We start from the raw sequence: 26,457 nt of genomic DNA on the forward strand, positions 1-26,457 counted from the left end.
AGGACTTTGGTTTTAGCTAGGTTGACTCTAAGGTCCTTCGATTCTAATAACTTGTTTCCACACTTGAAACTTCTCGAATTCTGATAGTGACTCAACAATTAGAGCAAGGTCATCAGCATAGAGGAGCTCCCAGGGGCATCCTGTCTTGAATTCCTCTGTTATTGCTGGAGAACTATGATAAATAGGAGTGGGCTGAGGGCTGAACCTTGGTAGACCCCTACCTCTACCCAGAATTTTTAACTGTACTTGTTACCAATCCTTACCTTTCTGACAGTGTCCCTGTACATGGCTTGCACAGTTCTCACTAACCACTCATCTATCCCTAGTTTCCTCATTGACCACCAGATAAGGGATTGGGGGACCCTGTCAAAGGCTTTTTCCATGTCAACGAAAGCCAAGTACAGAGGTTTATCTTTGGCTAAGTATTTCTCCTGCAGCTGTCTTACCAGAAATATAACATCAGTAGTACTTTTCCCTGGCATGAACCCAAACTGCATCTCCTCTAAACTGGGCTATGACCCTCTCTGTGACTTTCATTACCTGATCCAACAACTTGATACCTCTGTAATTATTTGTATCTAATGCATCACCTTTACCTTTGTAGCAGTTGACTATAGTGCTGCTACACCAGTCATTGGGTACGACTACTTTATGTATCACCTGATTGACTATAGCCAACACTACTAGGTGTTTTAAGCATCTCTGTGGTGATTCCTGATGGGCTGGAAACTTTCCCAGTCTTCATACCCTTAAATGCTTTATCTTCCAAGTTACTCTCAATTCAGATAGCTGGTCCCTCTGTTGGGTTGACATTTGGCAGCCTCTCTTTCTCCCATTCATTCTCTTCATTTAGCAATCTTTTCATAATGGCATCTCCAAGACTCTCTCTTTGCAGCCTCATTAAATGCATCATCCATGCAGACACATTTATCTCCTATGACATCACAATTCTCTCTCATACACTCTCTTGCAACACAAAACACTTCAAGTCTTTGGTCCTCACGACTTAGACCATTGGCCCCTGGCTAAGTAAACTTGTTTCATAACTTCCAAACTGGCAATCTGATACAATTCCCTATTACCAGCATTCTTTCAGTCCTTCCATGCTTGTTTCTTTTCCCTAATGGCCCTGTCAACTACATTGTTCCACCACCATGTTATTTTGGGTTGAGAGGGGACTTTGCACCATCCACAGATCTGCTCAGTAGCCCTCAACCAGTTGTCCCATAGAAACTTCCAGTTGTCTTCCACATCATGTGATGTTATATCCCCCTCTATTTCATCAAAAGCTTTGAATAATACGTCTCTAAATCTGTGTCCATTTGCTGGATCCTTAACCTTCCAGACCGTTCTCTTCCATGCTGGCCCAACTCCCAGGCATCCATTTAGCTCTGATCCTCAAGGTGCTGACTATTAATCTATGTTGTGGGGTGCATTCTTCACCTAGGAAGGTTTTGGCATTTATAAGTTGCCATCTTTCTCGTTTCCTGGCAGGGATGTAGTCAGTTTGACTAGTGTGTCTGCCAGATCGGTAGGTGACTAGGTGGCTGGGAGGTTTCCTGAAGTTAGTATTGCAAACCATAAGATCATTTGCATCACAGAACTCCAGCAGCCTGGTTTCCTCTTCGTTGTAGGAACCAAGACCATAACCTCCATGTACACCATAGAAGCCCCCTACATGTTATCCAACATGTCCATTGAAATCACCAGCCACAAAGAGGAGGTCCCTGTCATTCATCACCGAGGGGTGTCATAAAATCACTCTTTCTGTCCGTCAGATAGCCCCGGCTGAGGGGCATAGGTCAAGATAATGGTTGCTAACCCATGTTGCAGCATTAATCTGATCTTAAGTATTCTATTACAGACTCTGATTACCTTATCAACCCTTTTCTCCACAAGTATACCCATGCCCCCGACCCCGTCAGTGTTTCCAGCCCAGAAAAATCTTGTACCTGTGTGCTTTGCCTGTGAGGAACGTAGCAGAACATCCTCTCCACCTTACTTCTTTGATGCAGCACAAATCTACATGTCTCCGTTTAAGCTTCTCAACAATCTCACCAGACCTACCTTTCAATGTGCCAACATTAAGTGTGTGTGCGTGTGTGTGTATGTATATGTTTGTGTGCGAAACATAAGCGAAAATGCACATTGGAAATAAAAAAAGTAAAGGCTTTTTATGCAAATTAACGAAAGATATATACAATTAGATGAACTGAGGTAGGAATAAAAGTAATAAAAGTCATTGTGAATCGTTAGAGATTCAAAAGCATACCGGTTTTGTTAGTTACTAATCATTGCTTTGAATAGAATTATTCATTGCTTTGAATGCACACCGAATAATGAATGGTGTCAGGTCTATTAGTCCATGAGAAAAAAAAGATGTGTAAGGGAGGTAAGTAGTTCTGGATTTGGTGCAATTAGGTTAGATGTAGATCTGTACAGTGAATGCTGTAAGGATACATGGGGGTTACTGGTATTAATTGAAAGCTTAGTAGTGTTCTGTATTATGTTATGTGTTCATATTTAGTTGGGGAAGATATTTATTGATGAAAGTTGCCTCTTTATTCATTCTTTGTTGTCTTGAGGTGTTCTATGAACATTGATAGAAGGGGAAAATTAGGAAATTAGGATTAAGATTCCTAGTACACCTTTCTACGTGTTCACTAACCTGTAACTGTCTGTATTGTGGGTGGCAGATTTGTCCTTTATAGAGAGTGGTTCTTCGACGGAGTGATATTTCTGTTTGGCCAATATAATTGTACCACATCCTAATGGCATAAATTAGATTTTCCGAGGCACAGGTGAAATTTGATTTGATCTTAAACATTTCACCTTGTTTAAAGTAGAATTCTGAACCCTCCAAAAGGTGGGGGCATGTACCACACTTAGGTCAACCACATTTTTTTCACTTTTGGTTCTGTTGTTAATGAATATAGTCTTGCGCTGGTTTATATTTTTTTCAGTGATTTCGTTTGCATTTTGCTTTTGATAATTTTGTATGAGCTTAGAATTTTGTTCATTGTTTTATCTCCTATTTTTGATTTCCAATGTGCATTTTCTCTTATTTTTCTTACTTTCCCCTTATATTACCATGTGTAGTTTCTATTTTCTTTTTGTAACATATTTCTATTACATACACACACACACACACACACATATATATATATATATATATATATATATATATATATATATATATAATACATTTCTTCAGTAAATCCTAAATCCAAAAGAGAAGCAGACTCTAGTTCATAGAGCAGTCGAGTGTTTGGATAAAGATGATATGGCTGGTCTATGGGGTTACTCTGGGTTTCACATCCATAAAGTGGTTAGCTTTACAGCATTTTATCTGACCCTAAAACCCGTTGACCTATGGCCTCTCTTGCGAGTGACCCCTCTAGAAAATGGGGGAGGAAAAATCTTTGTTACTTTATGTCAAAAACGAGGGATTGTTTCCTTTTGATTGCTATTAATTAGAGTTCCATCGTCCTTCAGCCATTATACATGTTGTTGACATAGAGTAACAAAGTCTTTTCCTCTTCCATTTTCTTGAGAGGCCACGAAAAGCCATAAGCCAGCAGGTTTTAGGGTCTGAAGAAATGTTTTAAAGCTGGGTGCTTTATAGACAAGCAACTCAGAGTAATCCCATTGACGAGCCATATCTATCTTTATACATACATAAACATATATATGTATATATTTATCTTTTTTACTTTATTTTTAGCCACAGCATTTGGTGAAGGTGTTTATTTTGCCAGAGACATCCAATATTCTGCACAAGATAAATATTCTGCTCCTGACGCTAACAACACAAAGAGAATATACTTATGCAGTGTTCTTGTGGGAAAAATGATGAAAGGAAGTCATGGTTTAAAAGTTTTACAGGATTCTTGCAATTCTGCTGTTGATGATATTCAAAATCCCACTATTTATGTTATTTTCCATGACAATCAGGCATATCCTAAATATTTGATTGAATTTGCTCAATGAAATCAACACTAACACTATGTAAATTTGTAACTCTGAAACTATTCAGATTTGTAACATCTCTTTGGATTTATAACAGTAAACATTTTCAGATTTTCCACAAAATTATTTAACTTTTAACAGTAATACTATTCAAATGTATAACAGTAAAAAGAAGGTTTAAATTTGTAACAATAAAACAATTCAGATTTGTAACAGTGAAACCCTTCAGCTTTGAAACACTAACACTATTCAAATTTTTAACAGTTAAATTATTCATATGCATATCAGTAAAATTTGTAACAACTAAAACATACAGATTTATCATAGTAAAATTATAAAGATTTGTAACAGTAAAACTATTGAAATTTGCAAAAGTTAAGCTATCCAAATGTGTAACAATAAACCTATTCAAATTTGTAACAATAGATCTATTTGGACTTGTAAAAGTAACACTATTCAAATTTGTAAAGGAGCCTGGCACAGTTCTCCAGCTCACCAGACCCAGTCAAACCGCCTTACCCATGCCAGCATAGAAAACGGACATGAATTGGTGGTGGTGGTGATGATGATGATGAGGAGGAGGAGGAATACATTAACTCTCATAGGTATTCACAGAGTGGAAATTTCTAATGCTTCAGAATAAACCATTTATCTTCCATTTTAGTATACACACACACACACACACACACACACACACACACGTCTATGTATACATATGCACACTTATAAGCAAAGAGATTCAAGGAGATGAGAAAGAGAAGGAAGTTATAGCAACCAGGATTGATTCAGAGAACAATATAAGGAAAACATTATAGAGCAGTCATTGAAAAAGTTATTACTAAAACAAAACAAACACAAAAAGAAGAGCAAAGATAAACACCACAAAAATTCATATATTTAAAAAGAAATGCTCAATATTTAGTGTGTTTACTGTTCAATATAAACTGATTTAATAGAAGAGTAAATTGCAATAAAGTGATATATGTCTAATGATTAGAGAGGAAAAAAGCAGTTATTTTAAATAGTACCAATAATTGAATAGCAGTCAAAACCATTACATTCAACTATCATAATCAATTATCACATATGAGCTAGGGGATGGCCTAAGTATTTAGATTATTCATTTCTAGTAATAACAGGTTACATAAGATATATGAGAGACAAGAAATTAATTACCAAATATAAAGATTTATGGCATAAGAATTTAAATAGAATACAGTACTCAGAATTGAAATGGATAACAGGTTCGAAATATGAGAAAAGTTCTTTCAAATGGAACGTGAGCATTTAATTCAAAGTTCATGCAATTTCTTAAGAACTTCACTTGAACACTTTAAGATGTACAACAATTCCATTCAGCATAGGTTATACCCATACCTATCAATGATGATAAGGCCTAATGTGTTTCACAATACTCCAGACTTTAAGTTTAATTCTCAGATTTTTGTTGCAAGTGTTGATTTAGCTTTATATCTTCTTTTAAAACTGTGATTATGATTATATACTCCCTGCTTGAAGGAGGATGAGAACAATCCTATAGAGGCAAACATGCACAAGTTACTATGAATATTACATTTAGTCAGGCACTTATTATTAAGAGGGCACTGAAAAATACTTCTAGAGTTGCATAAATTTGATGTAAAAATCCTGCCAAAACAGTCTTGTGGTACTGTCCCATCCATGCTAGCATGGACATGGACATTAAATGACGGTGAATGATGATGATAAAAAGTTATTAGAGGTCCAGGTAAATAGATCATTATTGCGTTATCTATAGCTGGAATCATTAGATTTACTATTTGTGCCAAGTATATTAATTCCACTATCATCACCGAGGCTACGACTAAAAGTACAACTGTAATAATTATTATAATTACTATATTATAACTTATTGCTAAAATCATTATGTTCGTTGTCAATATTATTACCATTGGTATCACCTACATGAACACTATTGTTATTATTATTGATAATATCAGTATTGCTGCCATAGAAATTATCATTGATATCATTTATATTACGTTTATAGATAGTATTGTTATCACTATTTCTATTATTATAACTGTCTGTGTCAAGTCCAGCAACTGCATACTCATCAAATTCAAGTGTCACATGGATGATAGTTGCAGGACAAGCGTTTTCACCCAAATTGTTGCTGACAACTGTTTTATTTATATTTTTAGGTTACTAGAGATGAATAGGTAGCACTAGATTGTATTATATTCACATTTGGGCCAATGATAATGTCATTATTATTGTAAGTAGATCTATTTGTATTGGCCATGACACCACCCACTGTAATACTACAAAAACTTAAAATTGCTTACGATTTGGGGAAAGGAAATAGTCAGATAAATCACCTCCTTTTCATCGATGATATAAAGATTTATGCGTAAAATCAGAAACAGCTTGAAAGTCTTGTTCAGAAAGGTATCCAGCTGTAAAAACCTTGCCTGCACTTTTGCCACATAAAAAGCACTAAGTCCACTCTGCTGAGTGGTTGGTGTTAGGAAGGGCATCTAGCTGTGAAAGCCCTGTTAAAACAGTCTTGTGGTACCGTCCCAACCATGCTAGCATGGGACATGGACATTAAATGAATGATGATGATAAAGCACTCTGTAAATAGTTATAAAACGACAGACTTATGATTTTTCGTCACTGACCTTCTGCTGGTTTTTCAGTTTCAGTATCCGCTTCTTTATAGGTTGCTGAGCTTCACTGAAAGTCGACATGAGTTTGCTTCGATGTTGCAAGAATAGTGTAGAGGTCTTGTTGTCATCCAACATCTTGCGTATTTTTTCAAGGAACAGCACATCTTTATTAACCTAATCATCACTGCTGATTTCTACAAGAGACAGAGCTTTATGTTATCATGTTTGGCCGACGATGCTTTGGCTCCTGCGAAACCTCCATGGGGATTTCTCCGGATGGTTCAGTCACCTCCAAAAGATTCCCAGATGGCTTGCTTTCATCTTCTGACTCACTTTCAGCAGCTTTTTTCTCAATGCTGTCACCATCAAAGAGTTCTGAGCCTTCAATATTGTTTGATCGTTTGACCCTTTCAGTGGAATTAAGTTCGTAATGACTCTCTGAATAGTATTTGGGCAAGGTTTTGACATCACCTCAAGACAATATGTCACAAAACACATTTTTTGTCTGGAAAATAAGGAGTGGGGAGGGTTGTCATCCTCAAATATTTCACCCCCCACAAAAAAAAATTCACAGATGATCCCACGCCCCATTTCACAGGGAAAATTTTTTGCTGTTTCATTTATCATTTTGGTAAATCTTTACAAGTGCACCTTTACCATAACGAGGAATCCATAGAAAATATTTTTAAAAGTGCATTTTTGAAGGTGAGGTGTGAAACTGCATTAGCCTCCTTCCTTTGCATCAATTTTTAGATAACATTTTGCAGAAATACGTCCCCAGAAGCGAATGAGGAGATGCACGATGAATGTGATTGAGAAAAAAAAGGAGCACCCTATCACCCTAGGGAATGGGGTTGGAAATGAATGAGGAAATGCCTGCGGAACGCAAAGAAGAAAAGGAAACAGAGCACCCTATCACCTTGGAACAGCAACAGAAATTAACAAGGACATGTCTACAGTAGGTGAGAAGCTAATAGAAAGAGAGTGTCATATCGCACTATGGAATGGGCATGGAAGACATTGAGATGTGCAAGGAAGTTGAGCAAGAAAAATAATGGTAACATCCAATGGAATGGGTATGTATTGGTGATGCAGATAGAAATATAAGTGAAAAATTATATAAGTACAAAATATGCGAATGTCAACTTAATTAAGTGGGTGGTTATTTGCTTCAGTGAGTCCAGAAAGAAAATGAGAAAGAAGGGCACAGCAAAATAACTAATGTAAGAGGGGAGAATACAAGTACAATAAAACAGAATTTCCGGGAAAAGGAGTGAGGTTACCAGAAATCGTGATACGCAAAGAAAGGAAGAGCACAACCAAACACAAGAGATATTCATTTTAAAAGAGAATACTGAAAACTAAAAGAAATATTTTACAAAATAATTCTACAAAGAAATAATTATTTAAAAGATAAAAAGAAATTACTAATTTCAAAAACAGAACTTCAAAGAAAGAATTAAATAAGAAGAAAATGCTGAAAAGAAAGAATAAGTAGAAAAAAGAATAGCAAAAACAGAAGAAATATTTAAAAAAAAAGAACTAGAAAAGGGATTATTCTAGAAAATAGCACTAAAAAGAAAGAAGTTTACAAAAGAATACGGAAAAGAAGGATTTATTTCAGAAAAGAATAATGAAAAGAAAGAATTATTATAGAAAAGAATATTGAAGAGAAAGAATTATTATAGAAAAATATACTGTAAATAAAGAATTGCTTAAGAAAAGAATAATGAAAAGAAAGAAATATTATAGAAAAGAATTATGAAAAGAAAGAATTGTTTTAGAAAAGAAAACTGAAAAGTAAGAAATATTATAGAAAGGAATAATGAAAAGAAAGAAATATTGTAGAAAAGTATAATGAAAAGAAACAACTATTTTCGAAAAGAATAATGAAAAGAAAGAATTATTACAGAAAAGTATGATGAAAACAAAGAATTATTATAGAAAAGAATAATGAAAAGAAAGAAATATTACAGAAATGAATAATGAAAAGAAAGAATTATTACAGAATAGAATAATGAAAATATAGAATTATTATAGAAAAGAAAGAAATATTACAAAAATGAAGAGAAAGAATTATTATAAAAAAGAATAATGAAAAGAAAGAATTATTATAGAAAAGAATAATGAAAAGAAAGGATTATTTTAGAAAAGAATAATGAAAAGAAAGAATTATTATAGAAAAGATTACAGAAAATAAAGAATTGTTTTAGAAAAGAATACTGAAAAGATAGAAATATTATAGAAAGGAATAATCAAAAGATAGAATTATTATAGAAAAGAATACTGAACAGAAAGAATTATTATAAAAAAGAATAATGAAAAGAAAGAATTATTTTAGAAAAGATACTGAAAAGAAAGAATCATTATAGAAAAGAAAAATGAAAAGATAGAATTATTATAGAAAAGAATAATGGAAACAAAGAATAATTTTAGAAAAGAATAATGAAAAGATACAATTATTATAGAAAAGAATAATGAAAAGAAAGAATGATTATAGAAAAGAATGCTGAAAAGAAAGAATAATGAAAGAAAGAAATATTACAGAAAAGAATACTGAAAAGAAAGAAATATTAATGAAAAGATAGAACTATTATATAAAAGAATAATGAAAAGAAAGAATTATAGAAAAGAATAATGAAAAGAAAGAATTATTATAGAAAAGAATAATGAAAAGAAAGAATTATTACAGAAAAAAAGAAATATTACAGAAAAGAATAATGAAAAGATAGAATAATTATAGAAAAGAATAATGATAAGAAAGAAATATTAAGGAAAAGAAAGATTTATTATAGAAAAGATTAATGGAAAGACAGAATTATAAGAGAAAAGAATAATGAAAAAAAGAAATATTATAGAAAAGAATAATGAAATGAAAGAATTATAGAAAATAATAATGAAAATATACAATTATTATAGGAAAGAGTAATGAAAAGATAGATTATTATAGAAAAGACTGATGAAAAGAAAGAATTATTATAGAAAAGAATAATGAAAAGTAAGAAATATAAAAAAGAATAATGAAAAGCAAGAATTATTATAGAAAAGAGTAATGAAAAGAAAGAATTATTATAGAAAAGAATAATGAAAAATAAATTGTTATAGAAAATAATAATGAAAAGAAAGAATTATTATAGTGAAGAATGCTGAAAATAAAGAATTGTTTTAAGAAAGAATACTGAAACGTAAGAAATATAGAAAGGAATAATAAAAATAAAGAATTATTATAGAAAAGAATAATGAAAAGAAAGAGAAAAGAATAATGAAAAGAAAGAATTATTATACAAAAGAATAATGAAATGAAAGAATTATTATTGAAAAGATTAATTTTAATGATACAATTATTATAGGAAAGAATAATGAAGCGAAAGAATTATTTTTGAAAAAAAAGGAAAATAAAGATATGTTTTAGAAAAGAATACTGAAAAGTTAGAAATATTATAAAGAATTATGATAGAAAGTATACTTAAAGTAAAGAATTATGATAGAATGAATACTTAAAGTAAAGAATTATGATATAATGAATACTTAAAATAAAGAATTATGATAGGAAGAATACTTAAAATAAAGAATTATGATAGAATGAATACTTAAAGTAAAGAATTATGATAGAATGAATACTTAAAGTAAAGATTTATGATATAATGAATACTTAAAGTAAAGAATTATGATAGAAAGAATACTTAAAGTAAAGAATTATGATAGAATGAATACTTAAAATAATGAATTATGATAGAAAGAATACTTAAAATAAAGAATTATGATAGAATGAATACTTAAAGCAAAGAATTATGATATAATGAATACTTAAAATAAAGAATTATGATATAATGAATACTTAAAGTAAAGAGTTCTGATAGAAAGAATACTTAAAGTAAAGAATTATGATAGAAAGAATACTTAAAATAAAGAATTATGATAGAATGAATACTTAAAATAAAGAATTATGATAGAATGAATACTTAAAATAAAGAATTATGATGTAATGAATACTTAAAGTAAAGAATTATGATAGAAAGAATACTTAAAGTAAAGAATTATGATAGAATGAATACTTAAAATAAAGAATTATGATAGATTGAATCCTTAAAATAACGAATTATGATAGAAAGAATACTTAAAGTAAAGAATTATGATAGAAGGAATACTTAAAATAAAGAATTATGATAGAATGAATACTTAAAGCAAAGAATTATGATATAATGAATACTTAAAATAAAGAATTATGATAGAAAGAATACTTAAAGTAAAGAGTTCTGATAGAAAGAATACTTAAAGTAAAGAATTATGATAGAAAGAATACTTAAAATAAAGAATTATGATAGAATGAATACTTAAAATAAAGAATTATGATAGAATGAATACTTAAAATAAAGAATTATGATGTAATGAAAACTTAAAGTAAAGAATTATGATAGAAAGAATACTTAAAGTAAAGAATTATGATAGAATGAATACTTAAAGTAAAGAATTATGATAGAATGAATACTTAAAATAAAGAATTATGATAGAAAGAATACTTAAAGTAAAGAATTATGATAGAAAGAATACTTAAAGTAAAGAATTATGATATAATGAATACTTAAAGTAAAGAATTATGATAGAATGAATACTTAAAATAAAGAATTATGATAGAATGAATACTTAAAATAAAGAATTATGATATAATGAATACTTAAAGTAAAGAATTATGATAGAAAGTATACTTAAAGTAAAGAATTATGATATAATGAATACTTAAAATAAAGAATTATGATAGAAAGAATACTTAAAATAAAGAATTATGATAGAATGAATACTTAAAGTAAAGAATTATGATAGAATGAATACTTAAAATAAAGATTTATGATATAATGAATACTTAAAGTAAAGAATTATGATAGAAAGAATACTTAAAGTAAAGAATTATGATAGAATGAATACTTAAAATAAAGAATTATGATAGAAAGAATACTTAAAGTAAAGACTTATGATAGAATGAATACTTAAAGTAAAGAATTATGATAGAATGAATACTTAAAATAAAGAATTATGATAGAAAGAATATTTAAAGTAAAGAATTATGATAGAAAGAATACTTAAAATAAAGAATTATGATAGAATGAATACTTAAAGTAAAGAATTATGATAGAATGAATACTTAAAATAAAGATTTATGATATAATGAATACTTAAAGTGAAGAATTATGATAGAAAGAATACTTAAAGTAAAGAATTATGATAGAAAGAATATTTAAAGTAAAGAATTATGATAGAATGAATACTTAGAATAAAGAATAATGATAGAAAGAATACTTAAAGTGAAGAATTATGATAGAATGAATACTTAAAGTAAAGATTTATGATAGAAAGAATACTTAAAGTAAAGAATTATGATAGAAAGTATACTTAAACTAAAGAATTATGATAGAATGAATACTTAAAATAAAGAATTATGATAGAATGAATACTTAAAATACAGAATTATAATAGAAAGAATACTTAAAATAAAGAATGATGATAGAATGAATACTTAAAATAGAGAATTATGATAGAAAGAATACTTAAAATAAAGAATTATGATAGAAAGTATACTTAAAATGAAGAATTATGATAGAAAGAATACTTAAAATAAAGAATGATGATAGAATGAATACTTAAAATAAAGATTTATGATATAATGAATACTTAAAGTAAAGAATTATGATAGAAAGAATACTTAAAATAAAGAATTATGATAGAAAGTATACTTAAAATAAAGAATTATGATAGAAAGTATACTTAAAATAAAGAATTATGATAGAATGAATACTTAAAATAAAGAATTATGATAGAAAGAATACTTAAAATAAAGAATGATGATAGAATGAATACTTAAAATAAAGAATTATGATAGAAAGAATACTTAAAATAAAGAATTATGATAGAAAGTATACTTAAAATAAAGAATTATGATAGAAAGTATACTTAAAATAAAGAATTATGATAGAATGAATACTTAAAATAAAGAATTATGATAGAATGAATACTTAAAATAAAGAATTATGATAGAAAGAATACTTAAAGTAAAGAATTATGATAGAAAGAATACTTAAAGTAAAGAATTATGATAGAAAGAATACTTAAAATAAAGAATTATGATAGAAAGAATATTTAAAGTAAAGAATTATGATAGAAAGAATACTTAAAATAAAGAATTATGATAGAATGAATACTTAAAGTAAAGAATTATGATAGAATGAATACTTAAAATAAAGATTTATGATATAATGAATACTTAAAATAAAGAATTATGATAGAAAGAATACTTAAAGTAAAGAATTATGATAGAAAGAATATTAAAGTAAAGAATTATGATAGAATGAATACTTAAATAAAGAATTATGATAGAAAGAATACTTAAATAAAGAATTATGATAGAATGAATACTTAAAATAAAGAATTATGATAGAATGAATACTTAAAATAAAGAATTATAATAGAAAGAATACTTAAAATAAAGAATGATGATAGAATGAATACTTAAAATAGAGAATTATGATAGAAAGAATACTTAAAATAAAGAATTATGATAGAAAGTATACTTAAAATGAAGAATTATGATAGAAAGAATACTTAAAATAAAGAATTATGATAGAATGAATACTTAAAATAAAGATTTATGATAGAATGAATACTTAAAGTAAAGAATTATGATAGAATGAATACTTAAAATAAAGAATTATGATAGAAAGAATACTTAAAATAAAGAATTATGATAGAAAGAATACTTAAAATAAAGAATTATGATAGAAAGAATACTTAAAATAAAGAATTATGATAGAATGAATACTTAAAATAAAGAATTATGATAGAAAGAATACTTAAAATAAAGAATTATGATAGAATGAATACTTAAAATAAAGAATTATGATAGAAAGAATACTTAAAATAAAGAATTATGATAGAAAGAATACTTAAAATAAAGAATTATGATAGAAAGAATACTTAAAATAAAGAATTATGATAGAATGAATACTGAAAATAAAGAATTATGATAGAATGAATACTTAAAATAAAGAATTATGATAGAATGAATACTTAAAGTAAAGAATTATGATAGAAAGAATACTTAAAGTAAAGAATTATGATAGAATGAATACTTAAAATAAAGAATTATGATAGAATGAATACTTAAAATAAAGAATTATGATAGAAAGAATACTTAAAATAAAGAATGATGATAGAATGAATACTTAAAATAAAGAATTATGATAGAAAGAATACTTAAAATAAAGAATTATGATAGAAAGTATACTTAAAATAAAGAATTATGATAGAAAGTATACTTAAAATAAAGAATTATGATAGAATGAATACTTAAAATAAAGATTTATGATATAATGAATACTTATAGTAAAGAATTATGATAGAAAGAATACTTAAAATAAAGAATTATGATAGAAAGAATACTTAAATTAAAGAATTATGATAGAAAGAATACTTAAAATAAAGAATTATGATAGAATGAATACTTAAAATAAAGAGATTATGATAGAAAGAATACTTAAAATAAAGAATTATGATAGAAAGAATACTTAAAATAAAGAATTATGATAGAAAGAATACTTAAAATAAAGAATTATGATAGAATGAATACTTAAAATAAAGAATTATGATAGAATGAATACTTAAAGTAAAGAATTATGATAGAATGAATACTTAAAATAAAGAATTATGATAGAAAGAATACTTAAAATAAAGAATATGATAGAAAGAATACTTAAAATAAAGAATTATGATAGAAAGAATACTTAAAATAAAGAATTATGATAGAATGAATACTTAAAATAAAGAATTATGATAGAAAGAATACTTAAAATAAAGAATTATGATATAATGAATACTTAAAGTAAAGAGTTCTGATAGAAAGAATACTTAAAGTAAAGAATTATGATAGAAATAATACTTAAAATAAAGAATTATGATAGAATGAATACTTAAAATAAAGAATTATGATAGAATGAATACTTAAAATAAAGAATTATGATAATGAATACTTAAAGTAAAGAATTATGATAGAAAGAATACTTAAAATAAAGAATTATGATAGAATGAATACTTAAAATAAAGAATTATGATAGAAAGAATACTTAAAATAAAGAATTATGATAGAAAGAATACTTAAAGTAAAGAATTATGATAGAAAGAATACTTAAAATAAAGAATTATGATAGAATGAATACTTAAAAAAGAATTATGATAGAATGAATACTTAAAATAAAGAATTATGATAGAAAGAATACTTAAAGTAAAGAATTATGATAGAAAGAATACTTAAAGTAAAGAATTATGATAGAAAGAATACTTAAAATAAAGAATTATGATAGAATGAATACTTAAAATAAAGAATTATGATAGAATGAATACTTAAAATAAAGAATTATGATAGAATGAATACTTAAAGTAAAGAATTATGATAGAAAGAATACTTAAAGTAAAGAATTATGATAGAATGAATACTTAAAGTAAAGAATTATGATAGAATGAATACTTAAAATAAAGAATTATGATAGAAAGAATACTTAAAGTAAAGAATTATGATAGAAAGAATACTTAAAGTAAAGAATTATGATAGAATGAATACTTAAAGTAAAGAATTATGATAGAATGAATACTTAAAATAAAGAATTATGATAGAATGAATACTTAAAATAAAGAATTATGATAGAATGAATACTTAAAGTAAAGAATTATGATAGAAAGTATACTTAAAGTAAAGAATTATGATAGAATGAATACTTAAAATAAAGAATTATGATAGAAAGAATACTTAAAATAAAGAATTATGATAGAATGAATACTTAAAATAAAGAATTATGATAGAATGAATACTTAAAATAAAGAATTATGATAGAATGAATACTTAAAGTAAAGAATTATGATAGAAAGAATACTTAAAGTAAAGAATTATGATAGAATGAATACTTAAAATAAAGAATTATGATAGAAAGAATACTTAAAGTAAAGAATTATGATAGAATGAATACTTAAAGTAAAGAATTATGATAGAATGAATACTTAAATAAAGAATTATGATAGAAAGAATATTAAAGTAAAGAATTATGATAGAAAGAATACTTAAAATAAAGAATTATGATAGAAAGAATACTTAAAGTAAAGAATTATGATAGAATGAATACTTAAAATAAAGATTTATGATAGAAGAATACTTAAAATAAAGAATTATGATAGAAAGAATACTTAAATAAAGAATTATGATAGAAAGAATATTTAAAGTAAAGAATTATGATAGAATGAATACTTAAAATAAAGAATTATGATAGAAAGAATACTTAAAGTAAAGAATTATGATAGAATGAATACTTAAAGTAAAGAATTATGATAGAAAGAATACTTAAAGTAAAGAATTATGATAGAAAGAATACTTAAAGTAAAGAATTATGATAGAATGAATACTTAAAATAAAGAATTATGATAGAATGAATACTTAAAATAAAGAATTATGATAGAAAGAATACTTAAAATAAAGAATTATGATAGAATGAATACTTAAAATAAAGAATTATGATAGAAAGAATACTTAAAATAAAGAATTATGATAGAAAGATACTTAAAATAAAGAATTATGATAGAAAGAATACTTAAAATAAAGAATGATGATAGAATGAATACTTAAAATAAAGATTTATGATATAATGAATACTTAAAGTAAAGAATTATGATAGAATGAATACTTAAAATAAAGAATTATGATAGAAAGAATACTTAAAATAAAGAATTATGATAGAAAGTATACTTAAAATAAAGAATTATGATAGAAAGTATACTTAAAATAAAGAATTATGATAGAATGAATACTTAAAATAAAGAATTATGATAGAAAGAATACTTAAAATAAAGAATTATGATAGAATGAATACTTAAAATAAAGAATTATGATAGAAAGAATACTTAAAATAAAGAATTATGATAGAAAGAATACTTAAAATAAAGAATTATGATAGAAAGAATACTTAAAATAAAGAATTATGATAGAATGAATACTGAAAATAAAGAATTATGATAGAATGAATACTTAAAATAAAGAATTATGATAGAAAGAATACTTAAAGTAAAGAATTATGATAGAAAGAATACTTAAAGTAAAGAATTATGATAGAAAGAATACTTAAAGTAAAGAATTATGATAGAAATAATACTTAAAATAAAGAATTATGATAGAATGAATACTTAAAATAAAGATTTATGATATAATGAATACTTAAAGTAAAGAATTATGATAGAAAGAATACTTAAAGTAAAGAATTATGATAGAATGAATACTTAAAATAAAGAATTATGATAGAAAGAATACTTAAAGTAAAGACTTATGATAGAATGAATACTTAAAGTAAAGAATTATGATAGAATGAATACTTAAAATAAAGAATTATGATAGAAAGAATATTTAAAGTAAAGAATTATGATAGAAAGAATACTTAAATAAAGAATTATGATAGAATGAATACTTAAAGTAAAGAATTATGATACAATGAATACTTAAAATAAAGATTTATGATATAATGAATACTTAAAGTGAAGAATTATGATAGAAAGAATACTTAAAGTAAAGAATTATGATAGAAAGAATATTTAAAGTAAAGAATTATGATAGAATGAATACTTAGAATAAAGAATAATGATAGAAAGAATACTTAAACTAAAGAATTATGATAGAATGAATACTTAAAATAAAGAATTATGATAGAATGAATACTTAAAATAAGAATTATGATAGAAAGAATACTTAAAATAAAGAATGATGATAGAATGAATACTTAAAATAGAGAATTATGATAGAAAGAATACTTAAAATAAAGAATTATGATAGAAAGTATACTTAAAATGAAGAATTATGATAGAAAGAATACTTAAAATAAAGAATTATGATAGAATGAATACTTAAAATAAAGATTTATGATATAATGAATACTTAAATTAAAGAATTATGATAGAATGAATACTTAAAATAAAGAATTATGATAGAAAGAATACTTAAAATAAAGAATTATGATAGAAAGTATACTTAAAATAAAGAATTATGATAGAAAGTATACTTAAAATAAAGATTATGATAGAATGAATACTTAAAATAAAGAATTATGATAGAAAGAATACTTAAAATAAAGAATGATGATAGAATGAATACTTAAAATAAAGAATTATGATAGAAAGAATACTTAAAATAAAGAATTATGATAGAAAGTATACTTAAAATAAAGAATATGATAGAAAGTATACTTAAAATAAAGAATTATGATAGAATGAATACTTAAAATAAAGAATTATGATAGAATGAATACTTAAAATAAAGAATTATGATAGAATGAATACTTAAAGTAAAGAATTATGATAGAAAGAATACTTAAAGTAAAGAATTATGATAGAATGAATACTTAAAATAAAGAATTATGATAGAATGAATACTTAAAATAAAGAATTATGATAGAAAGAATACTTAAAATAAAGAATGATGATAGAATGAATACTTAAATAAAGAATTATGATAGAAAGAATACTTAAAATAAAGAATTATGATAGAAAGTATACTTAAAATAAAGAATTATGATAGAAAGTATACTTAAAATAAAGAATTATGATAGAATGAATACTTAAAATAAAGATTTATGATAGAATGAATACTTAAAGTAAAGAATTATGATAGAATGAATACTTAAAATAAAGAATTATGATAGAAAGAATACTTAAATTAAAGAATTATGATAGAAAGTATACTTAAAATAAAGAATTATGATAGAATGAATACTTAAAATAGAGAATTATGATAGAAAGAATACTTAAAATAAAGAATTATGATAGAAAGTATACTTAAAATGAAGAATTATGATAGAAAGAATACTTAAAATAAAGAATGATGATAGAATGAATACTTAAAATAAAGATATGATATAATGAATACTTAAAGTAAAGAATTATGATAGAATGAATACTTAAAATAAAGAATTATGATAGAAAGAATACTTAAAATAAAGAATTATGATAGAAAGTATACTTAAAATAAAGAATTATGATAGAAAGTATACTTAAAATAAAGAATTATGATAGAATGAATACTTAAAATAAAGAATTATGATAGAAAGAATACTTAAAATAAAGAATGATGATAGAATGAATAATTAAAATAAAGAATTATGATAGAAAGAATACTTAAAATAAAGAATTATGATAGAAAGTATACTTAAAATAAAGAATTATGATAGAAAGTATACTTAAAATAAAGAATTATGATAGAATGAATACTGAAAATAAAGAATTATGATAGAATGAATACTTAAAATAAAGAATTATGATAGAAAGAATACTTAAAGTAAAGAATTATGATAGAAAGAATACTTAAAGTAAAGAATTATGATAGAAAGAATACTTAAAGTAAAGAATTATGATAGAAATAATACTTAAAATAAAGAATTTTGATAGAAAGAATACTTAAAATAAAGAATCATGATAGAGAGAATACTTAAAATAAAGAAATATCATAGAAAGAATACTTAAAATAAAGAATTATGATAGAAAGAATACTTAAAATAAAGAATTATGATAGAAAGAATACTTAAAATAAAGAATTATGATAGAAAGAATACTTAAAATAAAGAATTATGATAGAAAGAATACTTAAAATAATGAATTATTTTAGAAAGAATACTTAAAGTAAAGAATTATGATAGAAAGAATATTTAAAGTAAACAATTATGATAGAATGAATACTTAAAATAAAGAATAATGATAGAAAGAATACTTAAAGTAAAGAATTATGATAGAATGAATACTTAAAGTAAAGAATTATGATAGAAAGAATACTTAAAGTAAAGAATTATGATAGAAAGTATACTTAAAATAAAGAATTATGATAGAATGAATACTTAAAATAAAGAATTATGATAGAATGAATACTTAAAATAAAGAATTATGATAGAAAGAATACTTAAAATAAAGAATGATGATAGAATGAATACTTAAAATAAAGAATTATGATAGAAAGAATACTTAAAATAAAGAATTATGATAGAAAGTATACTTAAAATAAAGAATTATGATAGAAAGTATACTTAAAATAAAGAATTATGATAGAATGAATACTTAAAATAAAGATTTATGACATAATGAATACTTAAAGTAAAGAATTATGATAGAATGAATACTTAAAATAAAGAATTATGATAGAAAGAATACTTAAATTAAAGAATTATGATAGAAAGTATACTTAAAATAAAGAATTATGATAGAATGAATACTTAAAATAAAGATTTATGATATAATGAATACTTAAAGTAAAGAAATATGATAGAATGAATACTTAAAATAAAGAATTATGATAGAAAGAATACTTAAAATAAAGAATTATGATAGAAAGTATACTTAAAATAAAGAATTATGATAGAAAGTATACTTAAAATAAAGAATTATGATAGAATGAATACTTAAAATAAAGAATTATGATAGAAAGAATACTTAAAGTAAAGAATTATGATAGAATGAATACTTAAAATAAAGAATTATGATAGAAAGAATACTTAAAGTAAAGACTTATGATAGAATGAATACTTAAGGTAAAGAATTATGATAGAATGAATACTTAAAATAAAGAATTATGATAGAAAGAATACTTAAAATAAAGAATTATGATAGAATGAATACTTAAAGTAAAGAATTATGATAGAATGAATACTTAAAATAAAGATTTATGATATAATGAATACTTAAGTAAAGAATTATGATAGAAAGAATACTTAAAGTAAAGAATTATGATAGAAAGAATATTTAAAGTAAAGAATTATGATAGAATGAATACTTAAAATAAAGAATAATGATAGAAAGAATACTTAAAGTAAAGACTAATGATAGAATGAATACTTAAAGTAAAGAATTATGATAGAATGAATACTTAAAATAAAGAATTATGATAGAATGAATACTTAAAATAAAGAATTATGATAGAATGAATACTTAAAGTAAAGAATTATGATAGAATGAATACTTAAAATAAAGATTTATGATATAATGAATACTTAAAGTAAAGAATTATGATAGAAAGAATACTTAAAGTAAAGAATTATGATAGAAAGAATATTTAAAGTAAAGAATTATGATAGAATGAATAGTTAAAATAAAGAATAATGATAGAAAGAATACTTAAAATAAAGAATTATGATACAAAGAATACTTAAAATAAAGAATTATGATAGAAAGAATACTTAAAATAATGAATTATGATAGAAAGAATACTTAAAGTAAAGAATTATGATAGAATGAATACTTAAAATAAAGAATTATGATAGAAAGAATACTTAAAGTAAAGAATTATGATAGAAAGAATATTTAAAGTAAAGAATTATGATAGAATGAATACTTAAAATAAAGATTTATGATAGAAAGAATACTTAAAGTAAAGAATTATGATAGAATGAATACTTAAAGTAAAGATTTATGATAGAAAGAATACTTAAAGTAAAGAATTATGATAGAAAGTATACTTAAAATAAAGAATTATGATAGAATGAATACTTAAAATAAAGAATTATGATAGAATGAATACTTAAAATAAAGAATTATGATAGAAAGAATACTTAAAATAAAGATTTATGATAGAAAGAATACTTAAAGTAAAGAATTATGATAGAATGAATACTTAAAATAAAGAATTATGATAGAATGAATACTTAAAATAGAGAATTATGATAGAAAGAATACTTAAAATAAAGAATGATGATAGAATGAATACTTACAATAAAGAATTATGATAGAAAGAATACTTAAAATAAAGAATTATGATAGAAAGTATACTTAAAATAAAGAATTATGATAGAAAGTATACTTAAAACCAAGAATTATGATAGAATGAATACTTAAAATAAAGATTTATGATGTAATGAATACTTAAATTAAAGAATTATGATAGAATGAATACTTAAAATAAAGAATTATGATAGAAAGAATACTTAAAATAAAGAATTATGATAGAAAGAATACTTAAAGTAAAGAATTATGATAGAAAGAATACTTAAAGTAAAGAATTATGATAGAAAGAATACTTAAAATAAAGAATTATGATAGAAAGAATACTTAAAATAAAGAATTATGATAGAAAGAATACTTAAAATAAAGAATTATGATAGAAAGAATACTTAAAATAAAGAATTATGATAGAAAGAATACTTAAAGTAAAGAATTATGATAGAAAGAATACTTAAAATAATGAATTATGATAGAAAGAATACTTAAAGTAAAGAATTATGATAGAATGAATACTTAAAATAAAGAATTATGATAGAAAGAATACTTAAAATAAAGAATTATGATAGAATGAATACTTAAAATAAAGAATTATGATAGAAAGAATACTTAAAATAAAGAATTATGATAGAAAGTATACTTAAAATAAAGAATTATGATAGAAAGTATACTTAAAATAAAGAATTATGATAGAATGAATACTTAAAATAAAGAATTATGATAGAAAGAATACTTAAAATAAAGAATTATGATAGAAAGTATACTTAAAATAAAGAATTATGATAGAAAGTATACTTAAAATAAAGAATTATGATAGAATGAATACTTAAAATAAAGAATTATGATAGAAAGAATACTTAAAGTAAAGAATTCTGATAGAAAGAATACTTAAAATAAAGAATTATGATAGAAAGAATACTTAAAGTAAAGACTTATGATAGAATGAATACTTAAAGTAAAGAATTATGATAGAATGAATACTTAAAATAAAGAATTATGATAGAAAGAATACTTAAAATAAAGAATTATGATAGAAAGTATACTTAAAATAAAGAATTATGATAGAAAGTATACTTAAAATAAAGAATTATGATAGAATGAATACTTAAAATAAAGAATTATGATAGAAAGAATACTTAAAGTAAAGAATTCTGATAGAATGAATACTTAAAATAAAGAATTATGATAGAAAGAATACTTAAAGTAAAGACTTATGATAGAATGAATACTTAAAGTAAAGAATTATGATAGAATGAATACTTAAAATAAAGAATTATGATAGAAAGAATACTTAAAATAAAGATTATGATAGAATGAATACTTAAAGTAAAGAATTATGATAGAATGAAATACTTAAAATAAAGATTTATGATATAATGAATACTTAAAGTAAAGAATTATGATAGAAAGAATACTTAAAGTAAAGAATTATGATAGAAAGAATATTTAAAGTAAAGAATTATGATAGAATGAATACTTAAAATAAAGAATAATGATAGAAAGAATACTTAAAGTAAAGACTTATGATAGAATGAATACTTAAAGTAAAGAATTATGATAGAATGAATACTTAAAAAAAGAATTATGATAGAAAGAATATTTAAAGTAAAGAATTATGATAGAAAGAATACTTAAAATAAAGAATTATGATAGAATGAATACTTAAAGTAAAGAATTATGATACATGAATACTTAAAATAAAGATTTATGATATAATGAATACTTAAAGTGAAGAATTATGATAGAAAGAATACTTAAAGTAAAGAATTATGATAGAAAGAATATTTAAAGTAAAGAATTATGATAGAATGAATACTTAGAATAAAGAATAATGATAGAAAGAATACTTAAACTAAAGAATTATGATAGAATGAATACTTAAAATAAAGAATTATGATAGAATGAATACTTAAAATACAGAATTATAATAGAAAGAATACTTAAAATAAAGAATGATGATAGAATGAATACTTAAAATAGAGAATTATGATAGAAAGAATACTTAAAATAAAGAATTATGATAGAAAGTATACTTAAAATGAAGAATTATGATAGAAAGAATACTTAAAATAAAGAATGATGATAGAATGAATACTTAAAATAAAGATTTATGATATAATGAATACTTAAGTAAAGAATTATGATAGAATGAATACTTAAAATAAAGAATTATGATAGAAAGAATACTTAAAATAAAGAATTATGATAGAAAGTATACTTAAAATAAAGAATTATGATAGAAAGTATACTTAAAATAAAGAATTATGATAGAATGAATACTTAAAATAAAGAATTATGATAGAAAGAATACTTAAAATAAAGAATGATGATAGAATGAATACTTAAAATAAAGAATTATGATAGAAAGAATACTTAAAATAAAGAATTATGATAGAAAGTATACTTAAAATAAGAATAATGATAGAAAGTATACTTAAAATAAAGAATTATGATAGAATGAATACTGAAAATAAAGAATTATGATAGAATGAATACTTAAAATAAAGAATTATGATAGAATGAATACTTAAAGCAAAGAATTATGATAGAAAGAATACTTAAAGTAAAGAATTATGATAGAATGAATACTTAAAATAAAGAATTATGATAGAATGAATACTTAAAATAAAGAATTATGATAGAAGAATACTTAAAATAAAGAATGATGATAGAATGAATACTTAAAATAAAGAATTATGATAGAAAGAATACTTAAAATAAAGAATTATGATAGAAAGTATACTTAAAATAAAGAATTATGATAGAAAGTATACTTAAAATAAAGAATTATGATAGAATGAAAACTTAAAATAAAGATTTATGACATAATGAATACTTAAAGTAAAGAATTATGATAGAATGAATACTTAAAATAAAGAATTATGATAGAAAGAATACTTAAATTAAAGAATTATGATAGAAAGTATACTTAAAATAAAGAATTATGATAGAATGAATACTTAAAATAGAGACTTATGATAGAAAGAATACTTAAAATAAAGAATTATGATAGAAAGTATACTTAAAATGAAGAATTATGATAGAAAGAATACTTAAAATAAAGAATGATGATAGAATGAATACTTAAAATAAAGATTTATGATATAATGAATACTTAAAGTAAAGAATTATGATAGAATGAATACTTAAAATAAAGAATTATGATAGAAAGAATACTTAAAATAAAGAATTATGATACAAAGTATACTTAAAATAAAGAATTATGATAGAAAGTTTACTTAAAATAAAGAATTATGATAGAATGAATACTTAAAATAAAGAATTATGATAGAAAGAATACTTAAAATAAAGAATGATGATAGAATGAATACTTAAAATAAAGAATTATGATAGAAAGAATACTTAAAATAAAGAATTATGATAGAAAGTATACTTAAAATAAAGAATTATGATAGAAAGTATACTTAAAATAAAGAATTATGATAGAATGAATACTGAAAATAAAGAATTATGATAGAATGAATACTTAAAATAAAGAATTATGATAGAAAGAATACTTAAAGTAAAGAATTATGATAGAAAGAATACTTAAAGTAAAGAATTATGATAGAAAGAATACTTAAAGTAAAGAATTATGATAGAAATAATATTAAAATAAAGAATTTTGATAGAAAGAATACTTAAAATAAAGAATCATGATAGAAAGAATACTTAAAATAAAGAAATATGATAGAAAGAATACTTAAAATAAAGAATTATGATAGAAAGAATACTTAAAATAAAGAATTATGATAGAAAGAATACTTAAAATAAAGAATTATGATAGAAAGAATACTTAAAATAAAGAATTATGATAGAAAGAATACTTAAAATAATGAATTATTTTAGAAAGAATACTTAAAGTAAAGAATTATGATAGAAAGAATATTTAAAGTAAAGATTATGATAGAATGAATACTTAAAATAAAGAATAATGATAGAAAGAATACTTAAAGTAAAGAATTATGATAGAATGAATACTTAAAGTAAAGAATTATGATAGAAAGAATACTTAAAGTAAAGAATTATGATAGAAAGTATACTTAAAATAAAGAATTATGATAGAATGAATACTTAAAATAAAGAATTATGATAGAATGAATACTTAAAATAAAGAATTATGATAGAAAGAATACTTAAAATAAAGAATGATGATAGAATGAATACTTAAAATAAAGAATTATGATAGAAAGAATACTTAAAATAAAGAATTATGATAGAAAGTATACTTAAAATAAAGAATTATGATAGAAAGTATACTTAAAATAAAGAATTATGATAGAATGAATACTTAAAATAAAGATTTATGACATAATGAATACTTAAAGTAAAGAATTATGATAGAATGAATACTTAAAATAAAGAATTATGATAGAAAGAATACTTAAATTAAAGAATTATGATAGAAAGTATACTTAAAATAAAGAATTATGATAGAATGAATACTTAAAATAAAGATTTATGATATAATGAATACTTAAAGTAAAGAAATATGATAGAATGAATACTTAAAATAAAGAATTATGATAGAAAGAATACTTAAAATAAAGAATTATGATAGAAAGTATACTTAAAATAAAGAATTATGATAGAAAGTATACTTAAAATAAAGAACTATGATAGAATGAATACTTAAAATAAAGAATTATGATAGAAAGAATACTTAAAGTAAAGAATTATGATAGAATGAATACTTAAAATAAAGAATTATGATAGAAAGAATACTTAAAGTAAAGACTTATGATAGAATGAATACTTAAGGTAAAGAATTATGATAGTATGAATACTTAAAATAAAGAATTATGATAGAAGAATACTTAAAATAAAGAATTATGATAGAATGAATACTTAAAGTAAAGAATTATGATAGAATGAATACTTAAAATAAAGATTTATGATATAATGAATACTTAAGTAAAGAATTATGATAGAAAGAATACTTAAAGTAAAGAATTATGATAGAAAGAATATTTAAAGTAAAGAATTATGATAGAATGAATACTTAAAATAAAGAATAATGATAGAAAGAATACTTAAAGTAAAGACTTATGATAGAATGAATACT

General features: G+C 23.2%; 2 protein-coding genes across 3 annotated transcripts in view; both read left to right on the top strand.

Annotated features, from left to right (window-relative positions):
• The window catches only part of LOC115209604 (protein mono-ADP-ribosyltransferase PARP14-like), a 132,281-nt gene extending 128,186 nt beyond the window's left edge, over positions 1–4,095 (top strand). For both annotated transcript variants that reach the window (XM_029778047.2, XM_036508696.1), the window contains one exon: positions 3,725–4,095. In XM_029778047.2, coding sequence (XP_029633907.1) covers positions 3,725–3,990 — 266 coding nt within the window. In that variant the 3' untranslated portion in view covers positions 3,991–4,095. The remainder of the gene's footprint in view (positions 1–3,724) is intronic.
• Positions 1–26,457, top strand: part of LOC115211065 (protein mono-ADP-ribosyltransferase PARP14-like) — a 554,188-nt gene that overhangs the window by 194,253 nt on the left and 333,478 nt on the right. The window lies entirely within an intron of this gene.

The sequence above is a fragment of the Octopus sinensis genome, linkage group LG1, assembly GCF_006345805.1.
Source record: "Octopus sinensis linkage group LG1, ASM634580v1, whole genome shotgun sequence".
Classification (NCBI taxonomy): Eukaryota; Metazoa; Mollusca; class Cephalopoda; order Octopoda; family Octopodidae; genus Octopus; species Octopus sinensis.